Here is a 10,563-nt window from a genome sequence, read left to right as displayed (position 1 = left end):
TTTCTACACCGACCTACAAAACCTAAAACTTGTTTTTCATAATAACCGAGCTTATTATAATAATTGCCCAATAAAACCATAATGATTTACGTTTCTTTAGCCAAATTAAACGACCTTTGAAGCTATAAACTTTATTACTCGAAAATTACATAAAAAAGGTGATAAAGGAACTACCGCACTTTTGAATCGTAACAATTTGATAACAATAAATAGAAAACACAATCTGCCGTTTTTATTTGTTTGTGTTGCTGTGTAGCCCCTCTATCGAGACGCTCAATTGCTCAAGTCTTTGGATAAGTTGCGTCATTGTGTTTTGAGATCTCAAAAGGTTTTCATCATTGAGTGAGGGCACGGTGGCTGCGCCCAAATCAAAATGCAATTTGGCTAGTTTTTCTTGCTGCTGCCGAATGTTGGTCATTTGTTCCATAGTGCAGCCGCTTCCGAAAGCTCTGAGTTTGCCCGAATGAAAGTCGGCCAACAGTCCCAAAAGTGCTTTTTCCATGTGTCTCACATCAGGCACTTCAGAGATAAAACAGTGGTGTTGGACATTTGTATTACTATCTAATCACGTGCAAAACGAAAATAAAAAAATAAAATGCAAATAAAACTGTGGTTTAACAACTAGACATGCATTGTGAAACAAACGTTTACCTTTGTGCACATTTCTGGGTCTGGCTGTTGTGGTTTTGCTTATATCACGATTGATGCGTTTCTCATTGACGAAAGAAACCTTCGAGTTTGGGGCTACGCCGAAGTTGTATCTCGCCCCGAGTTTGGTGACTGAGCTGTGACTGGTGTTTCCCGACGAGGACATCTGTAAATACTACAAATTAATGTGGAAAAGTGTAAAAATTCAAGTACTTTGGTGCTTCTGACTGGAGATATAACTTTGACTTCGTTTATGTTCTCGTCTTGTGCTGTACTGTCGTCGTTCTCCCCATCAACGTCGCTTCCCACCAATTGCTGCAATTCGGACGTTTCTATCCTTGACTCCATAATTTACAATTGTTTATGCAAAATATGACCAAAAAGGTGATAACTGTCAAGACTGTCAAAATGTCACAATTGACATGCAATTTGGAGAAATTAGTTACACACGGTTGGTCACTAAATTAATATTTTTTTAATTTTCCAGCCAATGCAATTTTTTCTTCTAGTTGTGTAATTTATTTATCACTTTGCAAACATATCTTCGTGCTATTCCATCAACTGAATTATTCCTAGTGGTGATAATTAAAAATTGCTAGATTTCAAAGCAGATAGGTTGGCACTTGGCAGCTGTGTAAGTGTCAACTTTTTGGTATTGTCAAAATTTTGGTTATGTTTACCCACATTTATTCAAATTAGTCAGAAGAAACAAAAATTGGCAAAATGACGCAGTCATACCCCACTGATTGGGATATAGAGAAGTACCGAAATGATACCGACATTGAGGAGCACTGGCAGCTGCGGAAGGAATTTTTGAAAGCCCATAAAGGAAAATTTCCAGAAGACTACTTAGTTGCTTTAGCTACAGCTTTTACAAATATGGAATTTATGGGGTGCACGTGAGTTATATTATAATCAAACTAAAGAAAGTATTAACTTAAGCAAAATGCTTCAGTTATCCAGCCCCTTTGATGGTGAGAGTGGCCGAATTAAGTAAAGACATTGCCAAGAAATACAGAGAAGTTAAAAAGACGAAATTGCAAAGAACATTCGTATCGGCGTCAAATGCAGCAGAAAATAAAATTAGTAAGTCTACAACTGATTTATTTCACTATTTATTTAACGTATGATTTGCAGAAAAACGACAGTCTGACCCCGGGACCTACACAAGTAATAAGAGGCCAAGACAGTGATAAAATTTTATTTAATTCTTACAAAAATACAATTCGTTAGAAAACATTATCTAGAGTTATTTAAAGACCTGATTTGAGACTGGACATACTGGCTTGCATTGAAGTCATTGGTCAAATCAGTGTAAATAATTGGGAAGTGTTGGAGGTGTCCACTAGACCAGGCAATGGACAGACAAGCTCCAGGTTTGAAATTATATTGAAACGCTATTGTACTTGGCACCTCAGCAGCCAAACCGACAATCAACGAGCTGCAAAAACAAATTATTTTCGCTCACAAAATCAATCATTTCACCTTGGTATTAGCTGGAGTAGTGGCGACTTTATTACACTAAAAAGCGCAACACAACTCGTATCTTTAAAAAACACAGCCAAGTGGTTTCCTTTTGGATCAGCTTCCATTGACTGAACAATCCCGCCAACTGCAATTCCCTCCAAATCAATTTTAGAGAGGTCAAATAAAGGCACAGCGTGGTCAATAGAACTCTCGGAATTGCTGCTAAACACATGGTCACTTTTCATGTTCAGTCCATAAATAACTGGCTCTGTACTTGTGGCAAAGAGCAAACTTGTGCCACAACTCGTCCAACAAGCTGCTTGGACGCGGCCTGAAGGCACCGTCCAACGCTCGTTTTCCCAGTGCTGGCAATCCCAAATCCTTCAAATAATTTTATTAAAAAAAAATCGAAGCGATAATTCGCACCTAAATACGATTCCGTTCGAAACACTCAATAATTTGTCTTTGGCTGGAGACCATTTCAGTAGAATATTTCCCGAGTCTCTGGAACCTTTCAAAACACTGGTTTTGTTCAATTCAACGTCCCAGACGAGGATGTTTGAGTCCAGGGCTGCGGCACTGACTAAGAGATTGCCTCGGGGGCTCCAGGCTAGACTCATGACGGGTTTGTGGTCCACCCTTTGTAACATAATACTGTTGCTTACTGAAGGCCTAGTCACCAATGAGTTGAAATCAACGTGCCATATTATAATGCCATTTTCATGCCCTACTGCAATTTCCGTCAAAGACATGGGCCTCCAGGCCAAACACGTCACATTCCTTTGCTGCTTACACCTCAGCAAGGGAACAAAACTACTATCATTACAGTAAATTCTAACGCTGTCGTCACACGTCGCCACAGCTAGTCGCGAATTGTGCAAATGCCACGCAATGCATTTGATCGTGTTATTAGCCCAATTTCTCGTTTGGCTCAACTCATCTATCAATTCACAACTGTGGTACTCCAAACTCGGGTTTAGAATCAACCTCGCCTTACGCAAATACCGCCAGACTGCCAACAAAAAGCGGGCGCTCTGTGATATTAACAAATGTTGATGCAAAGTGGCGGTATGTAAAACTTCCTTCAAGCCCTGCTCAGCGTACACCTGTGTGAGTTGTTTCAAAAACGGCACATCAGTCGGCAAAAACAACGCCCGACCCTCGTCCCCCAAGTTCGGCAGATGCAGCAAATCACGAGTTATGTGCACCTTCGGGTGTTTGTCAACCTGAAACGCACAAATCACAGCTTCTGGTGGCTCTAACCTCTGGAAACGTTACAGCAGTCGTGAAGGTTGAAACGTTGGCAAATTCGTGATTCATGCATTGCATTCGGCCGTTTATCTCACATAAAGTCACCTCGCCGTCGATGGGAACCGGGAAATCTTCCAAATTTCTCATTTTCGTTCACTTTTTACCGGTTTTCAAACTCAACCACCAACTGTCAAAAGCAAGTGTAAGTTGCTCAAAGTCCGATACCCGCGAACTCAATTTTGGATCACGTTTGGCAACGCACAATTAAATTGGCATAATTTTTATTAACTCTACAAATGATTTAATTGAATTGAGTAATTGTTGCAAAAATACGACGCAAATTATTTATTTTTAAAGTTTTCGAAGTTAAGCTGCTTCGGTAAAAAGTCGCTCAAACTCAGTGACCAACATTAAAAACTTAAAAAACACGCGGTTATTAAAGCACTCAAATAAATGTTTTTTTTTTTGGTTGGTAACAGTTTAAGCCTTCTTTTTAATATTTGAATCCTAGATTATAAACAACGTGTTTTAAATCAATGTTTTCACTATTTTAAAACACGCTTAAGCAACGTGTTTTAAATTAAAATGTACCAGCAAAAAAATTAATAACACTTCCGAAAACGCTTAAACTTCTCGGGTGTCTAGGTATGCAGCTCTCAAACTTAAAGCTTGTGTTTTCTCACTCGTATTATAAATAACTATTTTCTCATGTTTCTTATGAAGATTTTAGTCGTCAGTTTTTCTTAGGCTGATAATAGCGCAAAGCTCAACATTTCTCAATTTTTTTTCAAGTAATTAAAGAATTGGTTGGATTTAAATTCATTTAAAACAATTTGACGTCGAGACGGTATAATACTCTGCGTACTATTTTTTGGGTTCAGAAGCAATTTTGTCTTATGTTTCGTCTCCTAAGTAATAGTCATCATTAATTAATAAATAAAAAATAAAGACCCATTGAGAAACTGTATGTAACTTTAATTCTTATGGAATACCTACATAAAATACTTGACAATAAAAAACATTAACGATTAAATCTCGGATTAAATATTAGTATTGGATAATTATCCTTATTAATCACTTAACAAATCATCATCAATATTGATATCCTAAAAAAAAACTGTCAATATTAAACCTCAGACGTAAAGAATGTCTCTTACCGTGGTGTCTATATTATCATCAATGTTAACTCCCTCCAAATCCAGATCAAGATCATCTTCATCCTCTTGCTGCAATCTGGGCGGCGCTTTCATTTCACTCTGAACCGGTTGGCTAAAAACCAAAATTAACTCAAAAACTACCAACAACCCCCCAACCAACCTAGTCTGCGCCACTGGCACACTGAACCCTTCGCCCCCTTGCGCCTTCATCTCTTGCACAACATTTCTCTCATGATTCGGCGTAATTTTCTTCGCATCTTTGGCCAACGGTAACCCTTTCCTCCCCATACTATAAAAATGTTGAGCAGCAATCGCATCATTCAAACCCGGGAACAAATTTTCGTAATCCTTCGGATCGGCTAAACTCTGCCCCGCCTTTTCATTCGTCGTCGACAACTTCGCCTTCCACAAGGACACAACTTCGGATATCTTATCGGGCAAGTACGACCTAGCGAAAAACGCGGCTTCGGGCAAACGCCCCGTCGAAATCAAAATCTCCAGACACTTGTCCAAATCTCCCAAAAGGAAAAACGACAAGAAAGCCAAGTTGTGTTTGCCTTCAGAGTGTGTATTTTCGCCCAGTGTTTTCACAAGTTTTTCGTCACCGGAACTCGTAGCCAGGAGAAGGAGGCCCCCATAGTCCTGCGCCCTTTGCATGCACTCCTTGGCTAGTTGGAGGTTGTTAGTCGAAGCGGCTAATTCACCCAATTGGCTCCACTTTTGCGGATTGTTCGCTTCTTGGGCCAGAGTTCGAGCGGTGTTTAAGTCCTCCAAGGCTAAGGCTAGTTCGAATTTGTGTTCGGGGTCCGTGCTCACAGCAAGGGCCTGTTTTTTGAAGCCTTGTTTTTCCAAAAAGTGGGCCACTCGAGTCCGGTGTTCCTTCGGAATCGAGGGTAATACTCTATCGGCTGTGGTAAAGTCACGACGCATTACTGCAGTTTGATACTCGAGTACCGACAATAATAACTGATAACTGACAACCCCTAACTCCTTATCAGCGAGGTAGAGCCGATCGTCACGCGGGACATAGCCGAGGACGTACAAAGGCCGGTCCAAGTGAGCTATGGTTACAAGCTCACCCCCAACGAAATAATTAATTCGGTTGACGGCATTCGTGTAAATGAAACAATCGCCGACCCACAACCCCGTCCGAACTGTCTCGTTCACTTCCCCCAGGACCTCAAACGCTGACTCAACCCCGTCCTCAGCCACCTGTCCCTCGTCCTTAGCCTTCTGGACTTGGTCCGAATCGTACGATAAGATATAATAACTATCTTCGGTCGCAAGACACACCAATTTGCCGTTATCGGACCAGTAGATCGCCCTTGGCTGGATTTCAATCCTTCGGATTAAATCCAAACTATCCCAATCGTAGAACGTCAACCCCGCCACTGACTTAACCCCAAGTAACCACCCCCCGAAAATCCCTTCGGCCCCAAAATCCGGTTTAAAATTCTTCTTCTCTTTGAAGTTTTTATAAATACGGACCGTAGACCCCGCTTCCCTAATCGCATATTCGCTCGAATCTTGCGCCCAAACGAACTCCTGAGCCGCCCCAAAGGCCTTGTTCCGCAACGCCATCGCCGTGTAAATAATATACTCCCCATCGCCGCACACAACAACAAACCGGCCGTTGGGGTTGTGTTGGATCGTCTGGGGGTAGATCTCGCAGGCCCCCATGTCTTTCACAGCCACTGGGAGCCGCTCCCCGTCTCTGACCTCGGCCCCCTCGGGCAAAGCCTTCAGATTGGCTTGCTGCAGCTCCGAATGTCTGGCCCAGATTATTTTGCCCCCAGTGGCGTCCATGCTAACTGCCGGCTCCTCTCGCCCGATTTTGACCAAAATACTGCCCTCATCATACCCGAAAACTACGTTGTTTGAGCCTTTGAGGCAGCAAATCGTCCAAACGCGTTCGAAGCCGTAGTTGAGGCTACTTTCAAGACGGTGTGTGTTAGCGTGCCAGACTTTGACAGTGCCGTCTTCGCTCCCTGTCAGGACGATTGGGAGTTCAGGGTGGAAACACACCGAGCTGATGTTTTGAGTGTGGCCTTCGAGGGTTTGGACGCATGTTTTGTTCTGGTAGTCCCAGATTTTGACAAGACGGTCGTCGGCGCCTGAAATGATGTAGGGTTTGTCGCCCCCGTGGTAATAATCGACGCAATTGACCCCCTTCTCGTGGCCTTCGAGCGTGAAATTGGGGGTGGAAGCACCCAGTTGCCACACTTTCAATGTGCGGTCGAGGGACGCGCTTACGAACGTGTTGTTGTCTTTGGGGTTGATTGCGATTTGCATTACGTAGTGAGAGTGGCCTTCGAAGACTTGTTGACAGGCCCAGGCTTTCTCCCAGTTCCATAATTTGATAAGCATGTCATCTAGAGGTTTCATATTTCGCATTGTAATACAATAGCAAGTGTAAAATTATTCAAAGCCAGTGGATATACTAATGTAGCGACCGGGGCAACAAAAACGATTGTACATTCTATCAAAATATAAATTAAAATTGTGAACACATGGAAAAGTGTCAGATTTCCTCGCGTTTGAAAAATTGGTAAATTAAAACAGTAAATTCGGTGATCATCTAATAGTTTCACACACCGATCAGGTTTCATTCTGGGTATCAGTGTTTATATGTACAGACACCACGAACCTTCAAACTGTGCTCCAATCACGTAAAAAATAAATCAGATTGCCCTAATACAACTGAACATTGCAATGAGATAGGCTTTTAGATTACACAGAAAAAAAAATCAATACTCTTACGGATTACTCTTACTTTTACGGACAGTTAAAGGAAGGTGTCAAAGTTTAACATTCAAAGAAATGTGAAGTTATTTACCGTTTATCTAAATAAATTGAACAAACATATAACATCAACTTGCAGACGACAAAAATTGGATGCAACGTGACATATCTCACTAATATTTTTTCCATTTTGAATGAAATGAATATTTCATGAAAATTAACAACACATACTTTGAAAGTTAATAACAGAAATGGAGCAATGATTCAATGCTCGAACTACATATTATGGAAAATATATGAAAATAGAAACTATTTCCAATGCCGTCAAAAACTGCATGATTTCTTGGTACTAAACGAGCCTTCTCTTAACAGTGCCCTTCAAAAATTGATCGTAGAATGTAGAATATGAATTAAAAATATCAAGAATTTAAATTTAGAAGATGTGCCGTTAAAAGAAAAATAATTATGTTCTTTGTATATCAAACTGAATATTCATTGTTTTCAGCAAAAAAGACATTGGCAAGTTAAAAAACAACTTTATTATAAATAATAGTACTGAAAGCACTTATTACAACAGTGAAAACCGTTCCTCTGTATCTGCTCTCTAACTCAAGTTATTTCGATTTAAGGCTGAAATTATGACGTCATAACCGCTTATCAAGCATTTGGTCCAATATTTAGATCAAATGGTTTTTGACTGTTCACCCAATAAACACGAAACATGTATTGTTAGATGATTTACATAAATCTTTTTTTTAGTCTACAATAACTACAATAATCGCTATTTTTAAAAACTTGGAATCACGTAACAATAATAATGAGACCGAAGTGATATAACAATATCACAATAATCGCCTATAACATGTAAAACATGCGGAATTATCAAAATACAACCACCTCATTCGAAATCATTATGTGCAGGCACGACAACAATTCATAAAGAAAAAATATTTGTCACAATGAATTTTTTATATATTTTGTTTTGTTGAAATTATATTTGTTTCTGTTTTTTATATAAATAATATATTTTAGTTCTACAACATGATATTGTTTAAATGTTTCTTATACCATCCTGAAAGTGAGTGAAATATACCATAGAAATTTCAATGAAATGTTTCTAGTGAATCATATCAAGAAGAAAATATTTGTTGTTTCCCAGACGTTTCATTAACAAACTATGCTCAAAGGTCAAATGTTTCATTTAACAAAACATTGATTTCAGTAATGTTTATGACCTAAAAAATGTTTACTGGGAAGTGACAATGACTAAGTTTATCAAAACATGACAAAAATTCTCAGATGTTTTCGCGAAGTTCACGCCAAAATTTAGAAGAGGAATTAGTCGTAATTGTTGGTTGATTTTCTGGAAAATGGGTGAAAAATGTTCAAATATCTGTCAGGTTTGTGGCGATTGAGAGGATTGTATGATGATAGTCTAAGATCTTTTAGAGAGTCTTTTAAAATACGGCAACTGCTTTATTAATTCAGAAAATAATTTTGAAAACTGAAAAAAAAATCTAATAAAATCTAATCTAGAACTCTAAGAAAAAAATTTCCCATCAACAATTCATTCTTTACTCCCAAGTGTCCACTACATGGCCAAAAGTATTTTATTTTCTCTTTAACACTTAGTGTTGATGAGAAATAATTTTCAAAGAGAACTAGAGGTAATCCGCAGAGAAAATCAATGTACAAAATTGAAGAAACCAGGGAAAATCATTATTAAATCAGAGAAAATCTTGAGTAAATCTGGTGTACAAAATTTGGGGTGCAGTTTATACTTCGATATTACCTAACAAATCATACAACCCAAATTGTTCTTTATAATTTAAATTTTTAATAATATTGTTGATGCAAGTGGCTATAAAAACTTATGGTCTCAACAATATCATGAGTATGTTTAATAATTTCCATACTTAGATGCTTCAAATATTGTGAAACGTAGATCAATGTAAGCAGAGCAGTCTTAAATTATTTCCCATTAGGGCGGAATCTAATAATTTAGAATGAATTTTCAAAGAACTATTATTTAAATCCAGCTAAAATACATAATAAAAATTTGGTATCTCAGAAATTTCTCATTCAAGTCAATACCTAACACTTTATGTTTCCGAAACAATTCTTGTTTGAATGAGTTTCCAGTATTCTCACACAAAATGCTTCATAATGTGGACGATTTTCTTTAATGTTTTTGGTGTTGATTTATTATTTACGTGATTGAAGCATAAGTTTGAAGATTCCATGGAATCTGTTCATATAAAAAGCAATAACCAGAGTGAAACTACAGATTAACACCAAAATTACTCTGTTCTTTACCAATTTCTCAAAGGTGAGACAGTCTTGAGACTTTTGACGAATGTTCAAAATTGCAGCGTGATTTCAGAAAATGTCGGGCCTTACAAAAGTAAAGTGCCTGTTTATATACATTTTCTATACAAATCTAACACATGACGTGAGCTTTAATAAACACCTCTTTTGAGCATACCCTTTAACAATTTTATTTCTTTACAATTAAGCGTAAAATTTGGACAAAAATGCACTTAATAAGCCTTTTTAAGGGTGAGCCTTTCACGTAAGTAATGTGGTATAAGTCCTCTCTGGAGTGTCCAATCTTTACTTGTGACCTGTCAAGGTCTCTAACGCTGCTTGAGCATATCCACTGGCTTTGGTGTTACTAAAAACTCACCGCTCCCTGTGAGGATGTAAGGCTGTGTGGGGTGGATCACAATACACCGCACATAATCCGAATGGGCCTCAAAAGCATGTACACGATCCAGTGTATTATAGTTAAAAACACGAATTTGCATGTCGTCCGAGCCGGCAATCACCCAGTTCTTGCGGGGTACGAATTTTGCGGCACGTACTGGTAAATCACAAACTTCAAAGGTTTTGACTAGTTGTTGATTTTCGTGATTCCAGACGTTTATATTGCCGCTGTATAGCGAGCAGAGCATCCAGGGCTCGGTCGGGTGCAAGTCGACGCATTTTACACGGTCGGAACGCGCCGTAAGTTTGCGTTTGATGTCCAGACGGAGGGGCTATAAAATTTAGGTTAACCAAAAGCGGGGACACCAAACGCAACCCTCTTACCATGGTAAAGGTGTAGATATCAACAATTTACTTTTCTATTGAGGGGTTTGATAGAAAACACGACTTGCCATTTAAAAAACAACCAAAATACGTGGCCCGACAACTTGGCTTGACGTTGACGTTTGGCGAGGTGGATTTGTCCAAAAACTGCGAAAACCCGTCTAACAAATTAGTTTAAATTACTACAACAAAAAAAGCAATTTGTTTT

General features: G+C 38.9%; 4 protein-coding genes across 6 annotated transcripts; 1 reads left to right on the top strand and 3 right to left on the bottom strand.

The window, feature by feature from the left end:
• Positions 1-115: 115 nt before the first annotated feature.
• LOC658200 (uncharacterized protein) lies at positions 116-1,129 on the bottom strand. Of its 3 annotated transcripts, none has more exons than XM_008194733.3 (3): positions 862-1,129; positions 652-823; positions 116-561 (listed from the first exon to the last, which is right to left on the bottom strand). In XM_008194733.3, exons 1-3 carry the CDS (start codon positions 994-996, stop codon positions 233-235), a joined length of 636 nt encoding a protein of 211 aa, XP_008192955.1. In that variant the 5' UTR covers positions 997-1,129; the 3' UTR covers positions 116-232. The 3 variants fall into 3 exon arrangements, with proteins under 3 accessions (XP_008192955.1, XP_008192956.1, XP_969701.1); XM_008194734.3 differs by having other exon boundaries at positions 116-519; XM_964608.5 differs by having other exon boundaries at positions 652-814.
• Positions 1,130-1,140: 11 nt separating this feature from the next.
• Positions 1,141-1,887, top strand: LOC103312899 (hypothetical protein). Its single transcript, XM_008194736.3, has 4 exons — positions 1,141-1,282; positions 1,348-1,547; positions 1,604-1,734; positions 1,786-1,887. Exons 2-4 carry the CDS (start codon positions 1,372-1,374, stop codon positions 1,839-1,841), a joined length of 363 nt encoding a protein of 120 aa, XP_008192958.1. The 5' UTR covers positions 1,141-1,282; positions 1,348-1,371; the 3' UTR covers positions 1,842-1,887.
• On the bottom strand, positions 1,836-3,583 carry LOC658353 (aladin). The gene is made up of 4 exons (XM_964750.4): positions 3,394-3,583; positions 2,542-3,341; positions 2,134-2,496; positions 1,836-2,089 (listed from the first exon to the last, which is right to left on the bottom strand). Exons 1-4 carry the CDS (start codon positions 3,511-3,513, stop codon positions 1,888-1,890), a joined length of 1,485 nt encoding a protein of 494 aa, XP_969843.1. The 5' UTR covers positions 3,514-3,583; the 3' UTR covers positions 1,836-1,887.
• Positions 3,584-4,320: 737 nt separating this feature from the next.
• Positions 4,321-10,515, bottom strand: beta'COP (Coat Protein (coatomer) beta'). Its single transcript, XM_008194737.3, has 5 exons — positions 10,356-10,515; positions 9,952-10,303; positions 4,684-6,895; positions 4,524-4,635; positions 4,321-4,472 (listed from the first exon to the last, which is right to left on the bottom strand). The coding sequence occupies exons 1-5, from the start codon at positions 10,356-10,358 to the stop codon at positions 4,437-4,439; spliced, it is 2,715 nt and encodes a 904-aa protein (XP_008192959.1). The 5' UTR covers positions 10,359-10,515; the 3' UTR covers positions 4,321-4,436.
• Between the last annotated feature and the right edge of the window lie 48 nt (positions 10,516-10,563).

The sequence above is a fragment of the Tribolium castaneum genome, chromosome 5, assembly GCF_031307605.1.
Source record: "Tribolium castaneum strain GA2 chromosome 5, icTriCast1.1, whole genome shotgun sequence".
Classification (NCBI taxonomy): domain Eukaryota; kingdom Metazoa; phylum Arthropoda; class Insecta; order Coleoptera; family Tenebrionidae; genus Tribolium; species Tribolium castaneum.
Note: the sequence above shows the minus strand (reverse complement) of the source record. Positions and strands in the feature narration are given on the sequence as shown.

What these genes read in the sequence shown, in the direction of transcription:
- LOC658200 (XM_008194733.3), bottom strand. Translation starts at nt 996, where the DNA reads ATGGAGTCAAGGATAGAAACGTCCGAATTGCAGCAATTGGTGGGAAGC. An exon ending in CTCCAGTCAGAAGCACCAAA is followed by an intron (nt 824 to 861) that starts GTACTTGAATTT and finishes ATTAATTTGTAG; the next exon opens with TATTTACAGATGTCCTCGTC. An exon ending in ACCCAGAAATGTGCACAAAG is followed by an intron (nt 562 to 651) that starts GTAAACGTTTGT and finishes GCACGTGATTAG; the next exon opens with ATAGTAATACAAATGTCCAA.
- LOC103312899 (XM_008194736.3), top strand. Translation starts at nt 1,372, where the DNA reads ATGACGCAGTCATACCCCACTGATTGGGATATAGAGAAGTACCGAAAT. An exon ending in ATGGAATTTATGGGGTGCAC is followed by an intron (nt 1,548 to 1,603) that starts GTGAGTTATATT and finishes AAAATGCTTCAG; the next exon opens with TTATCCAGCCCCTTTGATGG. An exon ending in TGCAGCAGAAAATAAAATTA is followed by an intron (nt 1,735 to 1,785) that starts GTAAGTCTACAA and finishes TATGATTTGCAG; the next exon opens with AAAAACGACAGTCTGACCCC.
- LOC658353 (XM_964750.4), bottom strand. Translation starts at nt 3,513, where the DNA reads ATGAGAAATTTGGAAGATTTCCCGGTTCCCATCGACGGCGAGGTGACT. An exon ending in TCGAACGGAATCGTATTTAG is followed by an intron (nt 2,497 to 2,541) that starts GTGCGAATTATC and finishes AATTATTTGAAG; the next exon opens with GATTTGGGATTGCCAGCACT. An exon ending in CTACTCCAGCTAATACCAAG is followed by an intron (nt 2,090 to 2,133) that starts GTGAAATGATTG and finishes TTGTTTTTGCAG; the next exon opens with CTCGTTGATTGTCGGTTTGG.
- beta'COP (XM_008194737.3), bottom strand. An exon ending in GTGCCAGTGGCGCAGACTAG is followed by an intron (nt 4,636 to 4,683) that starts GTTGGTTGGGGG and finishes TTTGGTTTTTAG; the next exon opens with CCAACCGGTTCAGAGTGAAA. An exon ending in ATGATAATATAGACACCACG is followed by an intron (nt 4,473 to 4,523) that starts GTAAGAGACATT and finishes GTTTTTTTTTAG; the next exon opens with GATATCAATATTGATGATGA.